The 27,594-nt window shown below is 34.4% G+C and overlaps 2 protein-coding genes across 2 annotated transcripts; one reads left to right on the top strand and one right to left on the bottom strand.

Moving 5' to 3' along the window:
• LOC137406905 (malate synthase-like) lies at nucleotides 1–23,720 on the top strand. Its single transcript, XM_068093505.1, has 11 exons — nucleotides 1–123; nucleotides 1,015–1,233; nucleotides 5,078–5,168; nucleotides 8,719–8,906; nucleotides 12,604–12,663; nucleotides 16,336–16,492; nucleotides 16,925–17,120; nucleotides 17,565–17,739; nucleotides 18,658–18,730; nucleotides 18,819–19,045; nucleotides 22,948–23,720. The coding sequence occupies exons 1-11, from the start codon at nucleotides 1–3 to the stop codon at nucleotides 23,080–23,082; spliced, it is 1,644 nt and encodes a 547-aa protein (XP_067949606.1). The 3' UTR covers nucleotides 23,083–23,720.
• Nucleotides 23,721–24,013: 293 nt separating this feature from the next.
• Nucleotides 24,014–25,931, bottom strand: LOC137406904 (putative surface protein SACOL0050). The gene is made up of 2 exons (XM_068093504.1): nucleotides 25,824–25,931; nucleotides 24,014–24,910 (listed from the first exon to the last, which is right to left on the bottom strand). The coding sequence occupies exons 1-2, from the start codon at nucleotides 25,929–25,931 to the stop codon at nucleotides 24,014–24,016; spliced, it is 1,005 nt and encodes a 334-aa protein (XP_067949605.1).
• Between the last annotated feature and the right edge of the window lie 1,663 nt (nucleotides 25,932–27,594).

Raw genomic sequence — 27,594 nt, 5'->3', positions numbered from 1 at the left:
ATGAGGGTGCATGTGGAAGCACCCCCAGATGAACAGAAGATTGCTCATGCTAAATTATTTACAAAAGAATGTTGCGAGTTCATTTGCGAACTGCATCAAGAATTCAAACCAGCTATAGAAAAGGCAAGCGATAAATTTTATTCTACATATGTGTAAACATGTAAGTCTTCATGTTTAAAATTTTACATTCTACAGAATTCTCCACATTTTACAAAAAGACATCATTGTTATTGTATTTTCAATTTGTCATCTGATCAATGGTGTTGATATACATTTTCTTGTCCCTACCGACAGCAAAAAAGATCCTCTTACAGATATCTATACTAAGTATTGTGCACCACCGATCACGTATTCCAGCTTACCACACTTCCACCAATCACAGCACAAAATCTTGAAACATATTGCCCTATTCCAGACTTAATCGATTCTGCAATTGTGTTACAGGTTTCAAATTTCTACGTAAACTATGCCCAGTAAATTTATATTTATTTTTCCACAGATATAATAAACATCGTAATCTATTTCGTGACACCGCATAGTACATTCACTATCGTATGTGTCAGTTCATGAACTTTCTGTTACTACAACCTTCAATTCAATATCTTGACTCCTCAGTACTATTAGATTACCAACTTCAAAGCACGTTTGTTCAACTCACTCCATAACTCCTGATGTCTGTATTTTTATTTTTTTATTTTTGACGTGTAATGAAAAACATCATTTTGTTGATGGTTACCAATAAAGACTTATACGTTGTTATAACTTCATTTTTGCTTTTCCGACACAAAACCTACTTCTGCACCGAATAATCTTGTTTTTATGACTGCTGATAGCATGTGCTCCTACCGGATTGCTATTCCTGCCACCACCTTATGTATAGCTAATTTTTTTCGCTGTGCCCCCACAGCTTGTTTAACCTTTACTATGTTGTAATCATTGATTTCCACAAAATCTTGAATATGGATTGTTTGCATTGATCCTTTACACAACACTATGGAAACGTTTATTGTTTAGTTGTATCAAAGGCGTGTGGCAAAACGATTACTAATGGACCAGAGTAAGGCTACACCCGATTTCCTCAAAGAAACACTGTCCATACGAAAAGATCATAGGTGGAAGGTGGCAAACGTACCCAGACGAGCCAGATGCAGAAAAGTAGACTGCGGAGACGTATCACCAAGCAGCCTTAAATTGTTTAAGAATGCTTTAAACTCCCCGGCTAATGGAATTCAGGTAGGTGTTTATATAAAACAAGAACAGATGATGCAAAGGTCAGAGTTTAATTAAACTGCTTTCAAATTTGTAGCCAGTTACGTTTTGCCTGATGAAAACTGATATATTGAAAATGTAAATAAAATGTAGATGTTTTTCTTTTTGTTTATCTGTTCTGTCATAAAGGCCAAAGATGAACACTGATGGCCTTTGCGGCGTTAATTGCAGGTGGCCAAAAGCATGGCTAATCCAAAAGCAGAGCCCTCAGCGACAGATGTCAACTCAATGTCACTCAGGCCCTAACAAATGTTTTCCAAGCATACTTACTTTTGTAGTAGACTTCTGACCCTTGCTGTCATTTGAAGCCTTGGCTGTTAACTAGATATTGCTGTAGGTATTGCCCGTTGAACTCATTCATCAACAGGAAATGTCTACACCATAGTCTAGGCACCAAACTGACTGTGTCTGTGCTCCTTCCCATGTCTGTGCTTCTTCCCATGTCTGTGCTCCTTCCAATGTCTGTACTTCCCTCATACTTTTACCCTTCCATATGCCCAAGTTCTTTTTTCTACCAGCACTCACTCTTGTTTTCATGCTTTCATAAATGTTTATACTCTTTCCATGTCGGTGATCCCTTCGAAATCTGTGTAAAATATTTTGGAAATAAAAATTAAGTACCAACCCTGTTGTTTTAACACCAAAACTTTTAATTTAGGTAAAGAAATTTTTTTTGTATTAAAAATTAAACATAAATAAATATATTTTGGTAAATCCATACTGAATATACAAAATGAAAAGAATGTTGCTGTTTAAAAGTATTATTGGTTAATAGTTGGTGAAGGCCTGCATCCCCCATTAAAAGTAAATAGATTCTAGGTTATTAAAGCCTAGCATCTACTTCTATGGTAATATCTAAAACTACTTGCTAATTCAAAATTTTCATTATGTGTAAAGCTAGCCACATAATTTGTAGTTGAAGAGTTGTCTTCTCACAGTATTATATGCAAAATACAAAAGCAGTTCCATCCCACATTGTCTAGTTAGCCCATAGCTAATAATAGGAAAGGTGTTTTTCACACTTGAGGCACAAACTCTCCCAAAGTGTTAACCACTAGGGTGTGAGACGGTCTATAAATAAACAGTCCTGGTAGAGGTGAGAGTGAAGGCAGCATGCGTTGGCATTGTTTATGGAATCGGTGTCAGAGGTCTCCCCAACAGCCAAGTATCATAATGTGGTCATGGCTAAGTAAAGCATGACCTCACTAGGATACTGGCCAGAAGACGAGAATCATCAGAGAGGGTCTTTCCAGCTCCTTCTTTCTTACCAGATGTGTTCATGTCATTTTTATCTTATATTAATCAAAATTAAACTGGTTTATAACCAAAACTTTAATATGATATTTTTAAGGTATTACATGTCATACCTAAGTGTTGCGATTTTATTTCTAACAGCTGTGATGGTACCAAACCACTGCTTGGTTGATAAAGAATTGCTAAGCTAGCGAGCCAATTGTTAGAAGTTTCAAAATTTAAAATAAGAAAACAGAACGCTTTCACATTTGTTTATGAAAATGTGATTTTTCACTCAGAGAGCTATTCAACTGCAGAATGATCACCATAAGAACTCACTAAACATGACACTAGGTTAAATGATACAAATCACTCTTGATATAATGTACTATAATATAATATTTTTATTTTGTTTCTAAATTACATTGTTATGCTCTACCATACAACTTTATATTACATTGCTTGAAAAATGACTGGTAATAATAAAAGTATTCAAGAAAAAATAATATAATATCATAAAATACAATATTACTTTCAGCAACATTACATTATGTTAAACTATGTTATATAATATCTGGTATTCTTTTGTAGTGAACTCAATAATATTATTATTGCATGTTGTTGTATATTACATGAGAGAATACAAGGCTATATATTATTCTATAAGACTAACTTATATATTATATAATACTTTTCTTAGAACATAAGAATTTATATTACTCAATATAATAGAACGAAATGTTTTATAGATTTTTATCTTACTAAATTACGCTATATTGTGCTTGAACAAATTATACTTGATTGTGTAGTCAGAGTACTGTGTTGTATTATGTGTTACATTGTTCAATAATATATTATTTTATATTGCATTATATCATATAATATTATTTATATTATGTATATTAATATATAAATATGTTATATATTATATATAATATATTATATATAATATATATTATAATATCAATATATTATATTATTTTATAATGTATACTGTAATAGAATATTATATGATATCATATTACTATATTTTAGCATATGTAACAAGATAAAGATCTATTACATTATTTATTAAGCTTTACAAAGCTTTACACACTATATTTAATATCTTATCTTATGATAATGTCTTAAATTATATTACTTTAACCTAGCATATGCTACCTCATATGATGACATGTTCTGTAGTACTTTCACAGAGTCTCACACACTAAGATAATATAGCAGCCAAACATTGACATTTCATTTACATTGCATTGCCATTACATTACAAACAATCACCTTCACACAATAAAATTAATAGATCTACGAAAAATTTATGTTTTATAACAATAAAATGGTGATATTGATGAATAAAACATTTTTTTAATTCGATAACTTTTCGATTTTATTATACATTTTTTGAAATATGAATGTTATTCCTAGCCTTGAGTGAAGAAGTGTTCTGAGTGAACCATTACAAATATATCCCATTTTGTTAACTCTCAGGCCTTTTAAACCCTGAAAGTTTCTATAAAAATGTAAACTTGATAAAAGAATAGGTTTAACTCACACTTTCTGCCATCTCCTATGCGACTTCTATTCCTGGCAGTTGCTACAGACACACTGAGCCAAATATTTTTAAATGTGACATCGCATGAACTTGAAGAAATTGCATTAGACTTGCTCTGAACTAGCGATCTACCTTCGATCTACCTGCGCTACCTGCAAACTAAAGCCTTAAACCTTTTAACATAAAATTCTTATCTGTTATAAATACTTTATTAAATTGACTTATTCGCTTATAGATCAGCGTATCCGTCATACAACCTGACGCTGCATCTCCATCGCTGCCCACTGGTTGAAGTGCTAAGATTTGCAGCCATATAATGGTACTAGGCGCATGTGTTGCTATCGATTTGAAGCTGGTAATGATAGCCTTAGTGACAAAACTTTGAGCGTTGCAAGCTGCAGGTTTATGTAAGAGTGGTATAGAGAGGGAGAAGAGGTTATTTCATCTGGTGTGAACTCGAAATAATTGTTTGGTATTATCACAGAAAATTACAATTAGCATACTTTATAATTAGAAGGAGCCGGTGGTCTGGCGTGTAACGGCTTCGTTCAAGTCTGTAATAAAAATCTGTAATGATACATTTTGCTTTGTCTGCTTCTCCTGATTTTTGATGCGTGACTGTTTTTAATGTTATATATGTGAGTTTTATAGCTGTGAGAATCTTTCAAAAACCCTCAATGTTATGTACTGGTTTTTGTTGAAAATTTATTAAACCAAGATTTTTGTGTATTTTTGGGGTTGAAAAATATCTAGTTGGCAAACTTTATTAATGTAAAAATGTAATAACCACAAATTTCTATATCTACAATAGTCAAAATGTTAAAACTTGTGTTGAGATAAAATTTGACAAGATGTCAGTCAGGTCTGAAAAAACTTGCTAATCAAACTTAAAAGTGAAACTGTGCACATAGTCAGCTTTTCTAAACAGCGACTGATGACAATATTGATAAAATTTTCATTTAAGATGTGAAGGTTGTAGCTCCGCATATAATGCACTTTTTCTTTAAGTATTTTCACTGCTTTCAGGTAGACTTTGATGATGGCCATTGCCCTTCGTGGGCAAATCAGCTTGCTGGACACTGGAACATAGTGAGATTTGTACAGGGGCAGCTTGCAGGTAACAACTAGGACACAATAATTAGCAAGTAACAACTAGCAAGTAACAGTCAGCATTTAGTAACTGACAAGTAGTAACTAGCAAATAGTAACTAGCAAGTAGTAACTAGCAAGTAATATTCATCATTTAGTAACTAGCAAGTAATAGTCAGCATTTAGTAACTAGCAAGTAGTAACTAGCAATAGTAACTAGCAAGTAGTAACTAGCAACTAGTAACTAGCAAGTAATAGTCAGCATTTAGTAACTAGCAAGTAGTAACTAACAAGTATTAACTAGCAAGTAGCAATTAGCAAGGAATGGCCAGCAAGTAATAACTAGCAAATAATAAGCTGCAAACAATGGCTAAGCGATATTAGAGCTACGATCTTTATGATTTTCATAGAATTCATAAAAATAATTCATAGAACTTTTGGTTTAACAAAGGCTGCTTATATTTTCGGTAGGAAAAATCTGTCAAAGTTTGACTGTACTTGTGTATGATTCTATATTTATAATTGCATAATCGTTTTAAATCATTGATATATTATTTATATTTAAAGATAACTTTTTGATAAAAGATGGCTGTGCTACCCGGTGTTGCCCGAGTAATAAAAAGTCAGCGTATAGACAATGAGAGTTGCCTGCCGCTTGCTATTAGTCTGACCATTGCCAATTGACAATTTGAGTAAGCTTACTAATAAGAGCTACCACTTCTCATGACGTTAGGCCATCACTTTGCATTGTGACAGAGAGCGGTAGCGTGTTTGTTCTCATATAGTGACATATTTCGCCTATTTAATCCATCCAGCTTGTGTGGCTGAATTGGTAAGGCGTCAGATTGGTGAAGCGGAGGGTCTGAGATCCAATCTGCTGTAATACGGATTCTTTAATTCAAGATTTTAATAGTTGGAACTACCGACATACACACAAACTTTGAGATATAGTGTATATATACAGTAGACTTATGTACATAAGAGAGACAATAAAAGTTTAAACTAGACAGGTGGCTTTACGTATTGGAATATGTAGCAATGCATTATTCTTGCATCTGTGCCTCGTTCTGCTTGAAATAGATTTTTTATCATGTTTTAAGCTGGCTGACTAACAACAACCCTCCAATCTTCTTCACCTCTCAATTTTTTAAAACTTCATATAAGAACTTTTTTGCAAATGCATCTAGCTGCTTGTAAATAAACAGTGGTGCCTGAAGAGGAGTGAATGTAAAATCAAACATTCAGAGAAAACTTAATATCTATCAGCTAATCAGCTAAAAAACTAGAAATCAGCTAATCAGCTAGAATATTTCAACGAGTCAGCAAAGAAAGTACAACATCATGGATACACCTTTATACAATTTATAACTTCAAATCTAGCAAAATGCACAATTTGTATTTAAAAATTTTTAAATCAGCTGATTATTATATGAAAAGTATGTAGCATAATATTAAATTGTTGCCATATATACCATATATGTACCCATAAGGTTGGCTTTCCATAAAACAAGAGAATATGATGCATGAGCAACATCGGCATTGTTTCATGCTGAATTACATATGAAATTGTTCCTCTGTCATTCGTGCATCAATTCATGCTTAAAATATCTGCCAGCTTAATTGCATCTTTTGACAACCATTATATAAAAGGTTGGCTATGAATACAGAATGATAAATCAATGTTGTGTCTCACACCATGCGTCGTAAATGTGTTTACAATGTAAAAATATTGGCTTTGTAAATATGTCTGTTTGCTGACATCTACCTTCTATTTTTGAAACAGCAAATCCATTCCTAGTATTAGTGAGTTGAGCTTTGGACATCGGTCTGATTATTTCACATGCATTCGATTAGACGGCATTATGGAACTGACAAACAGATTATCTTAGTCTGCAAAATTTGAGAAAAAACATTTTATTTTTTTGCATAAACTAAATTTTAACTACTAAAATAAAAAACATTTTAGTTGTCACTTTATTATAATTATAATAAAGCATTTTTATTATAAAGTCAGAGAAACTGTTGTTGACGTCTGCATTTTTCAAACGACGAACTTCGTAAAGTGATTTGTCTAGCAATGACTTTTATACGCATTAATTCTGAGTTGTAATCACATTCTGGTGACCTAATTTACTTACATAATTTTGTAAAAGTCACTGTTCTATAATAGAAGCAGGAACTTAATAAACCTGACTAAAATATTGATTCCTGCAAAAATAATCTAACTGAATACCAAACTAGTCCTTCCATCATGCAGATAGAGCAGTAAATACTGAGAGATAAGCAGAGGAGGAGATCTAAGGGTTGTGTTTAGACAGTCAGATTACAATGTGACAAAAATCAATTTCAAGCAGATCAAGGCATTGCTGCCATTGCGATGCTTTGCCACATATGTCAGTAGATAAAGCCACTGATTTAGTTTAAATAGGTGAAACTATTTTAGCTGATCTAAGCACATAAAATCTTTGTAAACATATCTACAAATATTGTTGTGTTTTTGTATGAATAATAACACAAGCTATAACAAATGTGGTTTATTCACTGTCATACTATGTAATGAACTGTTTCATTAAACACCTAGTTTATATAACCATTAGCTATGGCTATTTAATAAACAGCTAAACAAAGTATTTATTTATTAGATATATAGCGCAATATTAGCTTGACCTAAGCTTTTTTTGTTATAGCAATATAATGTATTTATAAATATAAAATTACACTGAAATATAGCCAAATTTAGGCATATGAAGTGGACTCGTCGACAGATTTGTTTTGTAAAAACAAAAATTAATATTAAAATATGTACAAGATATTTTATATGAATGGTTTTACAGCCAAGAGATTTGCCTATAAATACTTCAAGTGGATAACATTGTGTTGAAACTATTATATTACATAAAACTATTTAAAAAGCTAAATTTAAAAACCGATAGAAGTGTAGGTTTGGCAATCCATAGGTTCAGAGGTAGTGATAGCGATACACAGTGCGACTCACTCTAACATGAAATCATTCAAATCCGAACTAACTTAGGCGTTACATATTAGAGATTTTTATATTTTCAATGCTTATTTTAATTTTCACAAGTTTCTTCAATGCTTGTAAAATAAAATCTTTTGAAATGTTTTGAAAGTCATGTAATAAAAATTAATTTACATGTCAAGTTGAATATTTCCTAAAGTTTTATGTTACATGTTAAAAAGTTTGTATGTAGAGGTGATCGTAAGTGGAGGTTTGACTGTATTGAAAACATAGAGTATGATTTTATGAGCATAGATCTTGTGTATATGAATGTTGACATGGAAATATAAATCTATAAAAAAGCATGTGAAAAACAAGCATAGAGCACATACCTATAAGTAAGTACAAAGCATGCACCTACTGTGTAAATATTTAGCTGGTTTCTATTTATAAAATTTGTGGCTTTTCTTGACCCACAATGGTTATACAGAAAACAGTTTTTTAAAACAATTTCAGTGCGTCTGTTTCATCAAAGAAAAGAAAGCAAATGATTTTTACAGCTTGTATTTCTCAACATTGCTTTGGATCAAACGCTGATAATATGTGATACATTTTACAGGCGTTCCCAGTGTTCCAGCAGCACCAATACTAATGCTGAGACCAAGGGCTTGGAACATGACAGAGATAAATGTGGTCGTTGATGGAGTCCCCGTCGCTGGACCTCTTCTAGACTTTGGACTCCTCATGTACCATGTTGCTTTGAAGCTCTACAGCTGCCAATCTGGCCCTTTCTTCTACCTCTCTAAGGTTGCTTACTTCTTGTGTTACCTTCTTCTTCTCTAAAAGTTTCATTTGTCTTTCTATGTTATTATTAATAGTCTCTATTTATAAGCTGGATACAAATAATTTTTTTTTAGATATATATTTAAAAAAAAAATTTTTTTGCATATGAAGAAAATTTCTTCTCAGGAAATAACATTCTTCCTCTCGAAAGATGCTCTTTTTTCAACACCAAATGCTTTATAGTGTTAGAATTTGAAAAGTTATGACAAACAAAAATTAGGCTTCCAACAGATATGACAAAATAGCGCATACAGCACCAGAAAAATCGACTTTTATAGGCATTTTTGCTGAGATTGATCAAATTCCACATCTGGCGACAATGCTCAACATATGACATCTGCCCAAAAATTTGATTTATTTGTTTCTGCTTATTTCTTCTTAGCTGTCAGTGCTATTTTAACTTTAAAGTTTGTAACATTAAACTTTCCTAATTTTATGGTCATAAGCAATACTTGCGGCTATATTTTTAACAGCAACATGCTTATGACAGGTCTTCGAGCCAAGCTGTTTAGTACTGCAAACAATCTAAATATTTACTTTAAAAAATTGTATTGATGCAATATTATTATTAAAAAGTAGGTCAAAAAAAGTTAGTGAAAGCTTCATAGATGCATAGATCCACATAAATCAATAGATATGTGATAATGACTCTTTTTATAGAACATTTTTATCAGTAGCCTCTGTTCCATAGGTTCACCAGTAGCCTCCGTCAGACAGTAAAGTTAACTAACAAAGTTTTGATTTTCACTACAACGATCAAAGACGATTCTAATAATTGGGGTAAACTACTACCATCAGTAGGAAATTGTCCTAACAGCGGACTCTCTTTGTACAGTGGAAGACAAATTTTATTATTTAACATTTATGGTGTAACGTTTAGGGTTGGGCTGTTCACATGTACAGGTGGTAAATAATATGAAACAGTAGAGTGAAACAGAGGGATGAAAGGTTCCATATTCTCCAATCGGAAAGTTGGATCCTTTTTTCCATTTTTAGAAACGTTGAGCTCTCTCTTTTTATTTGGGTGGAGACAAATCCAACTTCCTCAACAGCTGAGTGGTAGTGTATCAGCAGCTTGCTATGACCATGCACTACTCTGAACCCTCTAATTTATATATTGATTAAGAAATCACACAGATAGGCATTCAAAAGTAAATATTCCGTGATACCAACATACTACATCCACCATTGTGTGTTTCAGCTTAAGAACTTTCTGTTACTACAACCTTTAATTCACTATTCCAACTCTCCTGCATTGCTATTAGATTACCAGACTACTAGCTTTACTTTCCAAAATATACTTTGCTGTCTAAAAAATGAACAAATCGTTGTGAATAAACACCGAAGATGTGCGCTTCCCATCAACTTATTGTAAAATTACTGCAATCATAGTTTATAAAACCAGTGAAATTGATCAGAAAAAAAGAGACAAGTTGTCGATGCAAACTAATAATATTACATTTACGATACAGCCAGCAAACTAAAAAGTCAAGTTGAGTCTTTTTGTATAACCAAAAGGGTGAGTTTGGAAAGATCATGGAATGGATTAAACAATTTATATGTATTTTACTGTTCGTAAAACGTAAATTCCTTATAACATAAACGCTCCTGGAACAGATTATTTACGTTGCAGGAGGGTCTACTGTAAATTTATAAACTTAAGAAGCCAGAGTTAAACTATATGAGTTTAAGAGAGCTGTACAGAAGGAGTCTTACCAAAAGGTTTTTAATCATTTTCTGGCATTATTAACTTTGTTAATTCTTCTGTAAACCAGCAACTTCAATTATCATTCCAGCTAAAAAAAACGACATCTGCAAGAGTTAAAAATTCTCCTTACAATCTATAAAGCATTGGCACAAGATGCAGCTCTTTTTCGTGTTTGGTGAGTCATTTGCCTCTTTTGATTTTAGCACAAACTAGATGGATGGTTTGCTCTCAGAGCCATTAAATTTGGAACAATTAAAGAGTTTGAGGCAAAATCAGAGATCTCTAAAAGCTCCAATATCTTTTTCCATAATTTGAGCCCTGTTTGTCCGACCAGCTGTCGGAAGCCATGATTTCCCTGTTGGAGAAATACTGCATCGTACAGGGTTCAAACTTACGACTTTCAGATTGATTGACAAACACTATACGCCTACTGGCTTTATATTGTAGGCCTACATTTATTTATATTGTACATTTATATTTGTATATATTTTTATTACACCCGGCGACCTCTCACATCACACTAAACTGCCGGAGCACTATTAGCAATAAAACTTGATTACACTTTGATAGCTCTTGCTGACGCCCCAAACTTAAGTTCCATAGAAAAATTGAAAATCCTTGGGTTAAAATGCACTCTGTATTAAACTAGCATTCTCATATACAGCAGCTTTAGTAGTGCTCATAGACTCTATGGTAAGGTAAGATTTTATTAGTTGGTCTGTTTTCACATTGCTTGTGTAATGGGTCTGTTATAGTCACAAAATCTATTGGTGTAATCTATTGGTGTAATCTAAATCTATTGGTGGCGTTGTTTTATAATCACAGTATCGGCAATGGTCGTAAGTCTACTATGTAAATGCCAATTAGCTCTTAATTCGCTCATCTAATAATGGAAACATCCTGCTTATGCAATACACATATTATAAACAGTAATTATTATTAATTACAGGCATAACCATAGCAAAAAGTGATACATTATGTTTCCATGACGCTGTTAGTCTGCAAGTTTCCATCATCCACAAGATAGAAATTTTAATGGATTGTTTCATGCTTGTGCAAGATGGAAATGGCACTAGCGGATGATGTGCAAGAAAATGCTATGCAAGCTATTCTATTTTAAACATTTTCTACTCTTCCGTTGTTCTTACTTCAATTTGACCCAAATTTGTTATCTTTTTTAACAAATCGTTCATGTTAATCCGCAACATGCATACAGTACGCTCATTGAAACACTTATTACATGGGAACTCAGAGTGCGCACAATTTCAAATTCATGTCATCACAATGTCATCACAACCATGTCAAACAATGGCTGTGTAGTGATAACAGTAAACCACATCGAAGGTTTTGTGAGTCTGATAGAAGAGCGCATTGATTGTTACATGAATGTGAAAGGGTTATAGATAGAAAACTATGTTCTAAAAACCATTAAGTATTATTTTAATCAAATAAAAATAATTGAGAAATTTCTTACTTTGAAATGGAATGCTTTTTTTCAGTAGAGTTAGTTTAGAGTGGAGTGCATTACCTACCCCAAACAATTGCTTAACATTTAAGACTTGTCTTCTTTTTTATAAACTAATGCAAATAGGGCAGACAATTCCTCTTTAACAAAACACCTATTCTGTAGTTGTTCCATTCAGCTCAGAATTGCAGTAAGTTTTTAATTTTTTTAACATGATTCAAAATACATTTATATAAACACAAATACTAACATGTATATAAATATATTTTAGAATTTCAAAGATCTATTCTTGATTCCTGTCTACCATTTGCTATTCACAACCCAATTAAGTGATAGATTTGGCTGCTGTTTACAACTTACAACTAAAAATAAAACTTGAGTCTTTCTCATAAAATTATTTAAAGGTTTCGTAGCATCAGAAACAAATAGCTCTGTACTACTAGTTGAAGTCGGAGTCAAATAGTACATATGAATTTTCTGTTTTGCAGTTGGAAGGATACAAAGAAGCGAGACTTTGGAAGGAAATCTTTATTTGGTCAGAGAAAAAGGTCAGTTTTAATTGTACTATAAAAAGACTAATAAATTCAAAACTAAAATATAATATTACAACTAGATGAATACCCGGTGTTGCATGGTAACAAAAAAGTTTTCGCAGAGAAAACTTGCTTTTAATCAACATACACAACATTTACCATTCTAACCTTTAAATGAAGGTGTTTGTTTATTTTTGTGTAGTGTGTTTATTGCTGTGTAATTCATCCTGTACCGGCTGCAGTGTCTACTATGGCTCTATATTCATTGCAACCATTTTATTGGTCACATCAGCTTAAGTATTTTTTATGTGTGATCATATATTTTTCTTTTAGTATGGCTTAACACATAATGCTAGCCGAGTTGTTAAGTGTGAAGCCATTAACAATTAGCAGGTGTAATAAATATGTGCACAATTTATTCCATAGTATTGTCACTTCGAAAATGTAGTGCTTTAGACAAATATCTATCTGCAGAACTAGAGGATCCGAGTTCAAATCCAACACAAAGTGGATCTTTCATTTTTAAAGTTTTATCGCTGTAATTGGACACACGGACAGACACACAAAATACAGACCAACACTGAGATTTATCTACATATATAGATAAGCAATTAAATAACCAAAAACTTTACTGTTACAAATATTTGTAAGACAACTCTACAAATTATCTAGCTTACTGACAGGTGTTGTCAGGTGCTTATTAGTACTGGTAGACTAACAGATTGTGCTGGTGGAAAACTGCATACAAAGGACCAGACTTGGTTTAATTGACTTTGTGTTACACTTTGAATTTTATTCTTATAAAATTTTTAGAATGCTTATGTGACTCGCGACGGCCACAGGTAAAACTGAGGAATTATGGTCTATGAGAAAAGCTTTGAGATACTTTTTCTAATATTGGTGTGAAAAACAACTGCGCTAGTACATAAAGAATTAGTTCATTGGTCAACTTGAGGTAATGAGATAGTTAGGACAGCACCTAAACAACCAGTCAGTTAAGCACAGCTGTAGTGAAGTCTCGCCATTGGTTAGCCGGCCAGTGGCATGTGAAGAAACAGCTATGATAGTATCTCATAGACCTATTAACAATAAATTATAGTATAGTTATAGTATAGTATTACATTATACAGTATAGTTAATAGGTCTATGGAGTATCTGCTGATTTGAGCTTAGGTGTCGGACCAAAATAAGAAAAAATTATTTAAAGTTAATTGTTGTGTTTAAACTTGTTTTTTTCTGTTGTATAATATAGATAAGATATAATATATAATATGTATAATATGTATAATAAGATAGAATTTACATTCTGCTTGTTGAGTTGGAATGACTATTTTCATGTTTCCACTATGTTTCCATAATGCGCATGATGGGCAAAGTTGAGTCAATTCGCGTGTTAACCGCATCATGGAAATGGCATAAATCCGCAAGCTAACCAAGTTTTGCTACTCACAAAGCTTTATTGAATTCATCTTGCTTGCAAATCATGGAAAAGAAACTTGCAAAAAATACGTATTAAAATATCGTAGAGGCTATTCTATTTTAAATGTTTTCACGCTTCAGTTATTTTTATTTTTATTTGAGCAGTCTCAAAGCACCAATGTTTCCAACGAATGCCGCTAAGCTTAGCATGACAAGACTGCTAGTTATCAATAATTAGGTTAATACTTGACCTATGGGGGTCAAGCGATGGCGTTAAATGCTGCGGATGTTCATTGACCATTCCAACACAACATGGAAAACACATTGAGACAAAGAAGAGGTCTGTTCTTTTGACCTTAATCTATACACCCTCTCTGCTCTAGTCTATAGGATGTCTTGTGACTCTGCTCCACTGACGCTAATCTACTATCAGAAACCTCTACCAAAACACTCAATTTTATATTCAACGTACAGACCAGAATTCCTTTTAATCACCAACTTCAGCATAACACATTTTATTAGTATTTCATTAGACTTAACTTTTTAATTTGACTTGGACTGCGCCGCCTCATCTTTCTTTCTACCGAACTCCTCTCTTACAAAAACTTTTTTGTTTTTTGTGAAACCCACTGTTAAAGATGTGGTTGCATCAAAAAAGTCGATTTAATGAAATTAAGACCAATAAAAGGCTAAAACATCAGCTACAATTTGCATATGCAAATTGCATCCGCATGATATATAACTTGCCGTTACTAGCTTAGACCTACACCTAGGTGCTTATAAAAAGGAACCTACATTCACTACACTTTTTAAACAGCCACCACTCGCTTGATTATTTGTTTACGATCACAATAAACTAAATTTTTGTCAAAGATGTAATGCTGTATAATAGGATAGGACTTACTTATCTGCTGAGTAGAAAATAGATGAAGAAAAAGCCTATCCACGCTTTCTTTCCTTAAATATCAATAGCGCACTGATCTCTAAAACATCTTGTGACTCTCAGGACTCTGCACAATTGGAGCTCCTTTAGACATCAATGTAGTGCACGCTTCAACAACTACGATAGTACCAGTTTTTGTTGATGGGAATAAAAGAATATTCTTCACATTACGGATAATAAACGGAAAAAGATTAGCAAAAAGATGACAAAAAGATTCACAATACTTCACACCACTACTCGTTGGGAATGTTTTTGAAAAGAAGACAACTCCTTATGATTGCTTTGAGTGCAACCAACCATAAAACCTCTATTTGAACGCTATTTGAACTATTAAGTAAGCTATTTGAATGCCACCTCTATTTGCTGGCCACTATAGGAGAATTGAAAGATAGAGCGTTATCCTTTAATTGAACACCACCTCCATTTGGCTGCCACTTTGGCATTCTTTAAATAGTTTTCTACAAAATAGTATTTATAATGACTCGGTTGTATGATTAAAAATTAATTCTTTTGTGGTTGCTGTTCGTATCAAAGTCTGTTTTCTAACTCCAAAGCTTGTGGTTTTTATTATTAGAATATTATTAGGTAGCATATTATTTGATAGCATCATAGCGGATATCTAAACTCGGCTTACAATAGATCCACACTCAGAACTCTTCTTCTATTGCACATGAAAAGCCAGTTTTGCTGCAATTTGTAGCAAACATAGCAATGAGTGCAACGGGCTTTCATGCAATGTTGTTAAATATTGTTATCAAATAAGATTTTGCCTTCAAAGTTAAAATGAAATACAAAATTTAAAGCTCCAACAAATTGCGACACAGGCTGATCATTGTAGGTTAATTGCAAGCAATAGATATTACCTGATAGAGATGTTTATCTGCTTTCTAATGCATTTTTATTAGGAGATTTACAACAAGTTGGAGGTAAGTTATAGCAGATTTATTGCACCCAAAAAGGTCTGCAAAAAGGAGAGTGCAAAATGTCAACAACATTCATTTCACTTGTAAAGACGTTAAATTTAGCTTCCAAAATTCTGATGAGCTATTTGAAAAATACAACAGCAGCTTCTATTTGAACGTCTCCACTAATAAAATGTCACTACAAGAAAAGGGTTAAAAAATGGAGTGCCATGGCATTGAAATAGGGGTTCTACAGTAATCAAACTTGTTTAACAATGTTGATTTTTATTTAGCTAAACCTTTTGACAGAAAAAAGAAAAGTTTTTGTTGTTGACATGAAGTTTGTCAAAAGTTCTTTTCAGACAAGTTCATCAATTCGAGCTGCGAAAATATTTGGACATAAGTATTTGGTCTCCTTTTTAGATGGGTCTACCAATCGGCACGATCAAAGCTTGTGTTCTGATAGAGAACGTGCTAGCTGCATTTGAATGTGAGGAAATATTGTATGAATTAAAAGATCACAGTCTAGGCCTAAACTGTGGCATTTGGGATTACTGTGCTTCCTTCATTAATAAGTTTGGTAAGTTCACTCTTGAGTTCTTTATTGTCAGGAAACGAAGAAAATATGTTGCAGAAGTTTTGTTCTTGGATAAACTTTGACATCCCGTCTTGTAACGGGCAGGCCAAGGAAAGGGAAAATCTTAAGTTGGTTTTGATATGAATTCAAATATGAAAGTAATACACTTTATGATATTGATGAAGCTCTTATTCGAAGGCAAGCGTAAAAATGCGTAGTTGACAGCTTTTCAATATGCTTTCGCGCACACCAAGGGAGACAAATCTAAGTTTAATCTAAACATACTTAAATGTGAAAAGGTTAGTACTGTATTATTGAAGACTTCAATCATATATGTACAGTCAACGGCTTAGCCTAGTGTCTTCTACTCACATAGGGCCTCTATTGAAATCAGCCTTGTGGTCTTGATAGAAAATAGCTAATATTCTCTTGTAGGCACGAGACCAGAGTTTAACCTACCCGACAGGAATAAGTACGTGAACATGAGCAAACATTTTTTAAGAAGCTATTACAGTATGGTTATAGGGGTGTCGCATAAACGAGGTGCTCTGGCTACTGGTGGAATGCATGCGAGTATGCTTCCAGCAGCTGAGAGAAGTCTCAGGGAGGAGATAACTTCACAAGTCTGCAGGTACTATCCCAGACGATACCTAAATATTATATATTGTACAGATGTTCCATTTGACTAATCATACTCCAGTCAACAGACAAAACAAAAACCAACTTTTGACCTACTAAATGGGATCCTTTAAACAAATATGGTTGTGGGATTTCCCAAGTTTGTACTTTGCTATGCACTGGTTCTAGCAGAATCACAAGAAGGAGAATTGCCATTTTATTCATTGTATATTTACCTGAGATAATTTTAAAACACTTATTTTATACAGAGTGCAGTGTTAGATGTCTTAAAACACAGCATCTTTATGAATCAAAATGTTTAACATTTAATTAACACTTAATTTATTTAACTACTAATTTCTCCAAATATCTATAACCAGTATTTTTACATATTTGTTATATAGGTAATACTAGCTAATATATCGTACACTTGGTAACATCTCTGGCAAATCTGTAGAGCAAAGAGACTCGATGTTGAACTCGGAGTAGATGGTTTTATGGTTCATGACATAGCCTTAGTTCCGGCTGTCCTCAAGATGATAAACGAATTAGTTCCAGGTGACAATCAGATCCACAGAATACCAGCTATAGCGTCATCAATTACACCGAGTGATCTCCTTACTCTACCTGAGGTAATTTAGTTTGCATATGTACGAGCATCCTTGGAGAACATACAAGACAGAAGCAGAATGTGATGGTAGACTGTTGAAATAGTGATGTTTTATAGGAATGTGCATTCTCTGTCTCACATTTCCTTTTTTCCATATTTATCAGTATTAGTATGCTGAAAGTCCCAGGCGCAGTAAGAGCTGATCATGTGTAATGAGTATCACCAAACACGTCTGCTGTACAGTAAATGGTTGGTTGTCACAGATTACTAACATAAGCTATTTACACAGATCTCTAATCAATTGTAATGATGCATTAAGAAGCATCATGGACTCGATTATCGTCTACCACCATCTTTTCCAATCTTCGTGAAACTTACCACCATTCTTATAAAACTGTCTGAGGTTGGAATTCGTTTACCATTAACATATGTTATAAGGATACCTCAAATGAGAAGAAAATTAAAAGTACTAAAATAAAACGCTGTCAGAAAGAACCATAGATAACCTAAATTTATAAGGTACACCGAAAAGATTTTGTAAATTCGAAATAATAATAGTACTAGCAATAACACTATTCTATAATTTTTGCTTTGCAGCATTTTCGTAAGATAACAAAAGTACAAAAATTATATAGAATGCCAAATTTAATTAGGATTACATAAATAATTTATTTATTCAATAATAGCCTATATAAATGAAGTTATACTCTGATGAGAGCAGATCTATATCTGCTTGAAACAAATTTGTAGTGATTAACTTACAGTTAAATGCTCTTTATGTTTTATATTATTTATATTATAGTTTAATTGTGATTATATGTCTATATTATTCTAAATAAGTAAGTATTATTATACACAATAATATAAATAATTACGATTATATATATATATATATATATTAGTATAAATAAAGCATATTGACTCTCATTATCTCTGACAGGGGGCAGTCACCATCAAGGGACTCACACTAAACATCACTGTTGGAATTCTGTTCATCTTCAACTGGCTGCAGGGTGAGTCTTACCACTTCTCAGGTAATATCAGACTAAGGAAAATACCATCCATGCATTTCTTTAGTTACGTGTTGCCATGGCTACTCAGGAAATGGAGTCTTCATCTACAATGGCTCGGTAGAGGACTCGGCTACAGCAGAAATCTCTCGCTCACAAGTCTGGCAGTGGTTAAGACACGGATCTGTATTGGAAGAGACGGGGCAGGTGATCACCCGTCCCATGATAGTGGAGTATATTAAGAATATGGTGAAGGAATATCTACTGAACAAGAATATGTCCAGTGCAGAGCTCAGGCTTCTTGTTACAGCTTCTCAGGTATGTTCATTTTTTGGTTTCAATTATTCTGAATTGATGAATTTTTATCTTTACACTTCTAGTTGGTGAAGCATGAGTACCTCAACCAATTGATAGGGTTGCTTCAACTTGTGTTGGGTTTGTCTAGCAGCTACACTCAGTCTGTCTGTTAGTGAACCATCTACATGAAATTATCTGCCTTTTCTCTGCAAGCATTGCTGCTTTTGGCTGTTTTTATCTTACAATGGCTGTAGTTAGGCAGGCACATTGTCATTGCAATAAACTTGCATCACTGCTGAACTTTTTTCAAAACCATTCAACAGTTGATTATCAATCATATTCTAATTGTATGATGATTTTACCAACCTTCTGTTAAAGGCTCACTAACCAAAACCAAAATACATATTTTTTAGCAATTAACAACATACCAAAATAAAGTTGTATTAATACTTTTGTGTAACTTTCAGCGAATACTGTTTTAACAACAGTTTTGAAGTATTTAAAACAACAGAGAGTATTTAAATATTTCAAGTGAGTCAAAAAAGGTCATGCACCTGTGAATTGTATCAATATGACTCAATTCTAGGATATCTAACAATTGCATGTTGAAGTTCATTGTCTTCTAACCTGAAAGAAAGCACATTGACAGGTTGAAAAGAAATACATAATATTTTAAATGAACTATTTTATATGCAACATTTTTAATTTCTTTCAATATTAAGGAAGTTAATAGCAAAAAATTTGTTTGTTTACTAACATTTGTTTACAAAAAAGAAAAGTCACAATAATTGATAGGCTAAGTAAATTAACATCACACTAAGCCTAAGACAAAAGATGAGAAGCCACCACAGACAGGATTCTGTTGGTGGTTAGGCATGACATTACCACTTCGAATCATCTTTGCACCCCACAAACAGGTGACTACACAATAAATGACTACACATAAATCATTGATTCTCTAGGGTTTTTAAGCAAAACTGTTACTATGTTGAGCAACTATAAAATGAGTCATTATTATTCTCTGTGAAGCTAGATATGTTTGTTTGTATAGGGCAGACAACTCTTCTTAGGAAAAACAAACGCCGATAACATCTATTAAGGCATTTCCACAGGTTTTGATAACATTATCCATAACAACCTAATACTGTATGTCTGTGAGCAATGAGTATGTCAGCTTAGCTTACTGAAAAGACAGCCTGTACATGTTTTTAAGAGCAATGTTGTGTAAACAATGGTTCTGTGATCTTGGCTGGACATACAAGGACAAGGGAACCGTGACATGTGGACAAATTGTGGAGAGCAATTTATAGTTGGGTATCATTCCAGTCATCACCAACAACTTTTATTGGGGATTGAACCCCCAACCTGTTGTCTGGAGGTCAGACATGCTAGACCACTAGGCCATAGTAGCATAATTAAAGATCCAAGACAACAGTGCGGAGTAATTCCTTTTTCTTTTGAAAAATTACTTCACGTTTATAGTGGATACTGGAAGACAAAATGATTGATTTGTGAAGTTTACCAAATCTAGAGGTATAAAATCAATTCAGGGTGAAAAGAAATGTAAAAACCACTTACCATCTCATCATTGTACATTAATATTCTATCATGTTACTACATAGCCTACATGTATATGTAAAAAAATAAAATGTATTCAATTAATATCAGCTCTAAAACAATATGTCACAGCTTTGATTTAGCGTTTCAATGTAAATTTATTTAAGCATTGTTGGTTTTACCGTTACAACATAACTATGGGATCATTACTTTTTTGAGAACTAAAGATTGACACAGGATGATCAATAAAATGCCTTATAATCAAAAGAGCCATAATGCAAATTATTTTTCAATATAAAACAATAACCATGTGGAGTTGCATACGTCGTCAAAATAAAGGGATTCCAACCTACGGCGTTTTCGTGATGGCTGCGATTAACTGTTCGTTTTCGAGGTTTAAGGGCTTGTAATCACATTTCCACGTACTGTATTTTGCGGTCTACAGCACAGCAGAGTAAGACATGGTGAATCTTTTGATACCAAATAACTGTAATGTGAATTTTGTTACTTGTCAACCTTCAAGTGAACTATTACTACTACTAGATTTCTACGAGAAGACCATAAAAACAACAATCTTCTGACAAGGTACACTTAGTAACATGTACCAATCAGCATTATACGTAACAACGGTATTACTAAACTATAAACTGGCAAAACATCCACACACCAGAGCTGTGCTCAAGTACTTTTTTTCAGTTCAAGTAGAGTAAGCGAGTACTCAAAACAAAATCGAGTACAAGTACAAGTATACACATGTTTCTGCCTTCCGAGTACAAGTAGAGTATCACAACTTGGTTCCAAGTACAAGTAGAGTATCACAACTTGGTTCCGAGTACAAGTAGAGTATCACAACTTGATTCCGAGTACAAGTAGAGTATCACAACTTGGTTCCAAGTACAAGTAGAGTTATCTCTCAAATTTCAAGTTCAAGTAGAGTTTTCCTTCTGAATTTCAAGTACAAGTATAGAGTACATTAATCAAATATCAAGTACTTTTTATTAAATTAAAGTAAAACGAACAAACAAGTAAAACAGCCAAATTAACCAGTACAGGTAGGCCTATATATAATATGATAATGATTAGGGTATGATAATAATATGATAAAATAATATGATAATATAAGAGTATAATGTCCAACTATTCCCGGGTTCTAGTTTTTTTAATTTATACTAGGCCCTGCAGCCTGTTGCATTTGCAGAAAATGAGGTTCTCCAGAACGGCATCGCTCATCGAGGCGCGATGTGGCCTCATCAAGATGCCAGACACTTCTCACAGACACTTAACTATCATACCATGTTACTTGCACAACATTTCAGTAGCCTATGTGACCTTGGATTGACATTTCAATAAGAAAAAGCCCTTGTTCCAACATACATTACACACGTACAAAGTACAAACAGAGAAATTGTGGTGCTGAACAAAGCCGGTAGTACACAATACAAATTGGATCACAGTCTAAGTAAAGTAAAGAGAAATATAATGTGTCCACAGGGAGTTGACAACTCCCTGGTGCAAGTAAGAGTAGAGTATATTTGATGTAGAGTAAAGTATTTTGGTGTAGAGTAAAGTAGAGTATATTTGATGTAGAGTAAAGTAGAGTAGAGTATTTAAGTTTGCAAGTAGATTCCGAGTACTTTCTTCCCAAGGGAGTACGAGTAGAGTATATTTATCCCATATTATGGCCCCTTCGAGTAGAGTAGAGAGTAGTTGAAATCGGTACTCGAGTAGTACTTGTACTCGAATTTGTACTCGAGTAGCACAGCTCTGCCACACACAAAAGACAATTGCTAGTACACCATTACAAGTGCTCCTTCGCTTAGTCATGTGTAGACAACACTTCAGATAGAAAGTTCATATATTTTGCACTTTCAAATTTGCTGAGTCAGGGACTAATTCTAGTTTCAACCGCATTGTCACAATTTTGGGCCTACCTGTACATGTTTGGTAAATATAGATGTGTGTGTGGTTTTAATATTATTCATCTTTGCTTGTGTATCTGATAATTTCATGTGGCTATCACTTGTGTTGTTTATAGACATGTAGCGCGGTTTACTGTGACTACTGCATAGTTTATTTGATTCTGCTCAGTACATAACTGCTGCATGACTCATCATGATCGAGCATTTGATGCGGAGTAGTCATGTTCATTCAGGAGTATTCCAGAAGTTTTGTCTTTGCTTATAAGCAGGCAGTGCTTTACAGAAGAGTCAATTGTATTTCCGATGTTGTTCAACCCTGTCACTTGATATTTGGCTGAGACACTGGTTGTAAATACCTTTAGTTATATTCTGTCTGATGACAGATCGGCTTTTTCATCTTATCAACACGATGACAAGCCCAATGATGACATTGTTACATATTTGTAGATGTTTCTGAATATCGTCCAGGCAAAAGTTTTCCCAGAGTTCATTACAACACACCTAAGTGAAAGCCACATTTGGCTGAACAACCAAAGGCAGAGACCCAAGACTCAGTCAACCAAACCTCATTCTAAGCTCTAGAGAGTAGCTAGTTTATATACAATAGCAGATGGTTTGTATTTGTAGCAATGATGTGACGGTAGCCTTTTTAGCTGATACATCGGTTACTATAGACAGTAGAAGAGCCAGCTAAAAATGGACTAATGCTCTACATGTTTTTCATTGAATGCTTATGGCCAAATATATGAATGACTGATTTTGAAACTATGGTAGACCGAAAGACTATCACTTTTATATTAGGTTCACTGTTTATCTCTTCATCAACTTCTGTTTCATAAATACCTTCGAGTAAATAACAATGGTGAAGCATGATTTCAACTGGCATTCATAACACAGAATACAGTTTCTAGCTTTTTGTCTTGCAAAGATACTGAACCCACTTGTTTTTTGTCACTTACGCTACACTACCAGGAGCTTGAACGGTTGTAATATATAAATTCCATCTAAGTTGTAGATGTCTTGGGAATTAATTAAATCTGTAATAGGCCGTTTGAGTATCTAGCCTATTCATGCATATTTTGTGTTTAAACTATCATGGTACAGAAATAGCCTTAGATTTTAATCTTGTGTAGTCCGCTTTTTTGTTTGCAAAATGTTATATTTAGATAATTCAGTAGACTAGTTGTTCTGGAACAGGTATTCAGATATATATTGACATAATCTTAGTGAGATGTTTTTAAAGTCTCCTCACAACCGTTTTGTTACATTTTGCCTAATAGGCCAGGAAATTCTCTTGGCTTTCTTAAAAAGGGTGTGCTCTTTACTAAGAAGTTTGTAGACCACTCAATGTCTAAAAGTAGGTAAATTCAAACTTACCAGCTTGCTATCATTATTACAACTTTTTATCATTATATATGACATACTGAAGAGCAAGAATGTGGCATTCATTGGTCATAAAATCAGTCATCTAGCATTTAACTATCAATGCTTCATCCTTATCAATTAAGACTCATCATACAGCACTAGTGATTTCACAACCTATTTGTCCTCTACTACAGACCTTCTTGAGTGACGCTCTGTTAGTGTCCACAAGCCTCGCTCTATTCTTGAGTGACGCTTTGTTGGTGTCCACAAGCCTCGCTCTATTCTTGAGTGACGCTCTGTTGGTGTCCACAAGCCTCGCTCTATTCTTGAGTGACGCTCTGTTGGTGTCCACAAGCCTCGCTCTATTCTTGAGTGACGCTCTGTTGGTGTCCACAAGCCTCGCTCTATTCTTGAGTGACGCTCTGTTGGTGTCCACAAGCCTCGCTCTATTCTTGAGTGACGCTCTGTTGGTGTCCACAAGCCTCGCTCTATTCTTGAGTGACGCTCTGTTGGTGTCCACAAGCCTCGCTCTATTCTTGAGTGACGCTCTGTTAGTGTCCACAAGCCTCGCTCTATTCTTGAGTGACGCTCTGTTGGTGTCCACAAACCTCGCTCTATTCTTGAGTGACGCTCTGTTGGTGTCCACAAGCCTCGCTCTATTCTTGAGTGACGCTCTGTTAGTGTCCACAAGCCTCGCTCTATTCTTGATTGACGCTCTGTTGGTGCCCACAAGCTTCGCTCTATTCTTGAGTGACGCTCTGTTAGTGTCCACAAGTCTCGCTCTATTCTTGAGTGACGCTCTGTTGGTGTCCACAAGCCTCGCTCTATTCTTGAGTGACGCTCTGTTGGTGTCCACAAGCATCTCTCTATTCTTGAGTGACGCTCTGTTGGTGTCCACAAGCCTCGCTCTATTCTTGAGTGACGCTCTGTTGGTGTCCACAAGCCTCGCTCTATTCTTGAGTGACGCTCTGTTGGTGTCCACAAGCCTCGCTCTATTCTTGAGTGACGCTCTGTTGGTGCCCACAAGCCTTGCTCTATTTACCAGCTGTCATATTTTTTTAGTTATCATTCCAACAGTAGCATTGAAAAGTTCTAAAAGTCTAATTCTAATTGTAGCGATAGCTTAATCTGAAGCACATAGTTAGATTTTACATGATGCCGGCCAAGGCTTGTGAGGGCAGTTAAATATATTTTTCAGCCATCAAATAAATAATCAAACATTGAACCTTGCTGCGACATAATTCATGCAATGGCACAAAGTACCTCGTCGTAGCGGTATACGTCTCTTCCAGAATTTCATTTTGAACTTATATAGAGTTCATTTAATTTGTTTTGTCAAATTTATAAGCTCAAAACTATATCTGACACGAGAATACTAAAGAGGCACTAAATATAGTATAACACCCTTGTCTTGAATTTAAAAATTAGTTGAGAGTCGAAATAGAACAAAATAAAGTTTATTAAAAACATGAAATAAATTGAAATATTCAACCTATGCATGGCACGGAGATATGGTAAAAAAATGACTGCTACCTTTTATGTATAAGAGAACTAGTCTAAATACTAGTAAGATTTCGTACAAGGTTCTGTGACAAAAACTAACAGCCCTATGAACATCAGCCTGTTTGCTAATTAGTGAGTAGGTATGTGAGTAACACGATAAAAAAAGCATGCTTTTTCGATGCTGTTCAACAAAATCTGAAAAAAAACTATGTGTAGAACAGAATGTTTCTAAATTATATAGCTATTCTCAGAATCAAATTAAAAGTTTGTGTATGTCTATCATTGTGTTGAGGGAAGCTGATACGAAGGAATTGTTTGCCTTTTATACATGTATCGTTTAGCTTGTTAGTTATGAGAATTTCAGTAGTTTTGTCCAGTCGCTTGTAATTGGTAAGAAAATAAATAAAACCTGGATTTCATCATGTCGTGAGCCAGGCTTTCGTTTGGCTGATGACCTTGCCAGCCTTAGTGGAATACACCAGTGTAGATAAGAAGTCTAATTCACATCTCTCTTTGTCACCCCTCAAGACCTGTACGCCACTTAAGTGCTCGTTATAGAACATTCTGAATCATGCAATTATCTCCTACTTATGGACCAAAAATATTACAACGTTGTTTGATTTTTGTAAGCCATATAGTGTTGGATATTCACTTACCACAAGTTCACTCCCATGTAGCAGAAGGAAGAACGCCCTTGTACACTCTTCTCACTCTCTATTTAGCTGTTCCTTAGCTTTATCAATAAGCTGAGAAAGTTTCATAATCTTGCAAGTTTGCGTGGAGAAGCTTTGCCTCCCAAAGCCTACCTGGCTTTCTTAGCCCAAGTTCCTGTATCATAGTCAGACGCACAAGAGACATCTGCATATACAACATATAGCCTTTTGGGTATGTACGTGAGGGTCGTAATTTTTTGCCTCACTACTTCATATTGATATTACCTGTTAGACCTCTATGTGTCAAATAAGTTTACTTGAAACCTAATGTCTCTTAATTGGTTTTAGCTGCCATAAACACAAAGTACGTACTCGTACTTAATTATTTTACAATCTATTAACGTTGGCTAGTGTTGTAAACGTAAAAATAAAGCGAGATATTCTAAAGAACAAACTCTATGAAAGGAGTGGTGGCCATGAAAAAGACCGTGGGAGAATAACTCCGAAGAGTTGTCTTATTTGGATGCTATCGGTCTCATGGACGTCAGGCTCATCAAGGCGCTCCGTACACCCGTCGCAGAAAAACATGGTGAAGTGATCAAAGGGAAAAGGTGACGTAGCCAATATATATACCGTATATAGAGAAGAGACTTCTGGGATAGTGGTTGACCTAGAAAAGATAACAGACGCCATTTATTAAGGCTTTTACGCAGTGAACAATCTTCTATAATTTATTTCTTACCGTTCACTCATTGGAAGACATTTTTTATGTTCATGGTTACATGTCAAAATATTCTAAGTTTCTGTTATAATTAATTGTTAGTGGTTTAAGATTACTTAAACAATATTGTTTCCGTTTTTGTTCTACGTTTTCTCGAGATAAGATTTTGTAATTAGCCCTTTTCATTATCAAAATATGTCTTAATGTTTTTTTTACACTTACTGTTCGCTACCCAGTATATGTAGAATTTCCTGGGCTTTTTGTTAGTGTTTAGATTGTTATGCTATAATGGCTCATTGTCTAGGAATAATTTTTTATTGTTTTGTATGTGAAAATTCTTAGAAACTCGGCAGTCAGCAAGACGATATGATTGGTCGGTTTGAACGATAACCGTCAATCTCTAGGCCAATCGCTTATGTAATATAAATACTGCCACTAATTTTTAGGCAGCTCAGCTTGGATGTGACTCTTGAATTGGATGCATGATTAGTATTACTATAATAAAGTCGTTATTGTTGGAGAAATATCTTTTATAATCGTCACTAACAGCAAGCTCACACAAAATGACTACAAATAAATAGGATAATTAAATAATTATCCTTACAAGAGTTGTGTTCTCTCCTGTTGGTTCCAGCAGGTTACAGCGTTGGTTTCAGCGCACTCTGTTGGTTTCAGCAGAACGGAAGTGAGTTGGGTTCAGCTCCCTCCTGTTGGTTTCAGCAGGTTGTATAGTCAGCAGCGTTGGGTTCAGCGCACTCTGTTGGGTTCAGCAGAGCACAAGTGAGTTGGTTTCAGCTCCCTCCTGTTGGGTTCGGCAGGTTGTACAGTTGGCAGCGTTGGTTTCAGCGCATT

Source organism: Watersipora subatra, chromosome 10 (assembly GCF_963576615.1).
Source record: "Watersipora subatra chromosome 10, tzWatSuba1.1, whole genome shotgun sequence".
Taxonomy (NCBI): domain Eukaryota; kingdom Metazoa; phylum Bryozoa; class Gymnolaemata; order Cheilostomatida; family Watersiporidae; genus Watersipora; species Watersipora subatra.
The sequence above is the reverse complement of the archived record's forward strand: the minus strand, read 5'-3'. Positions and strand labels throughout refer to the sequence as shown.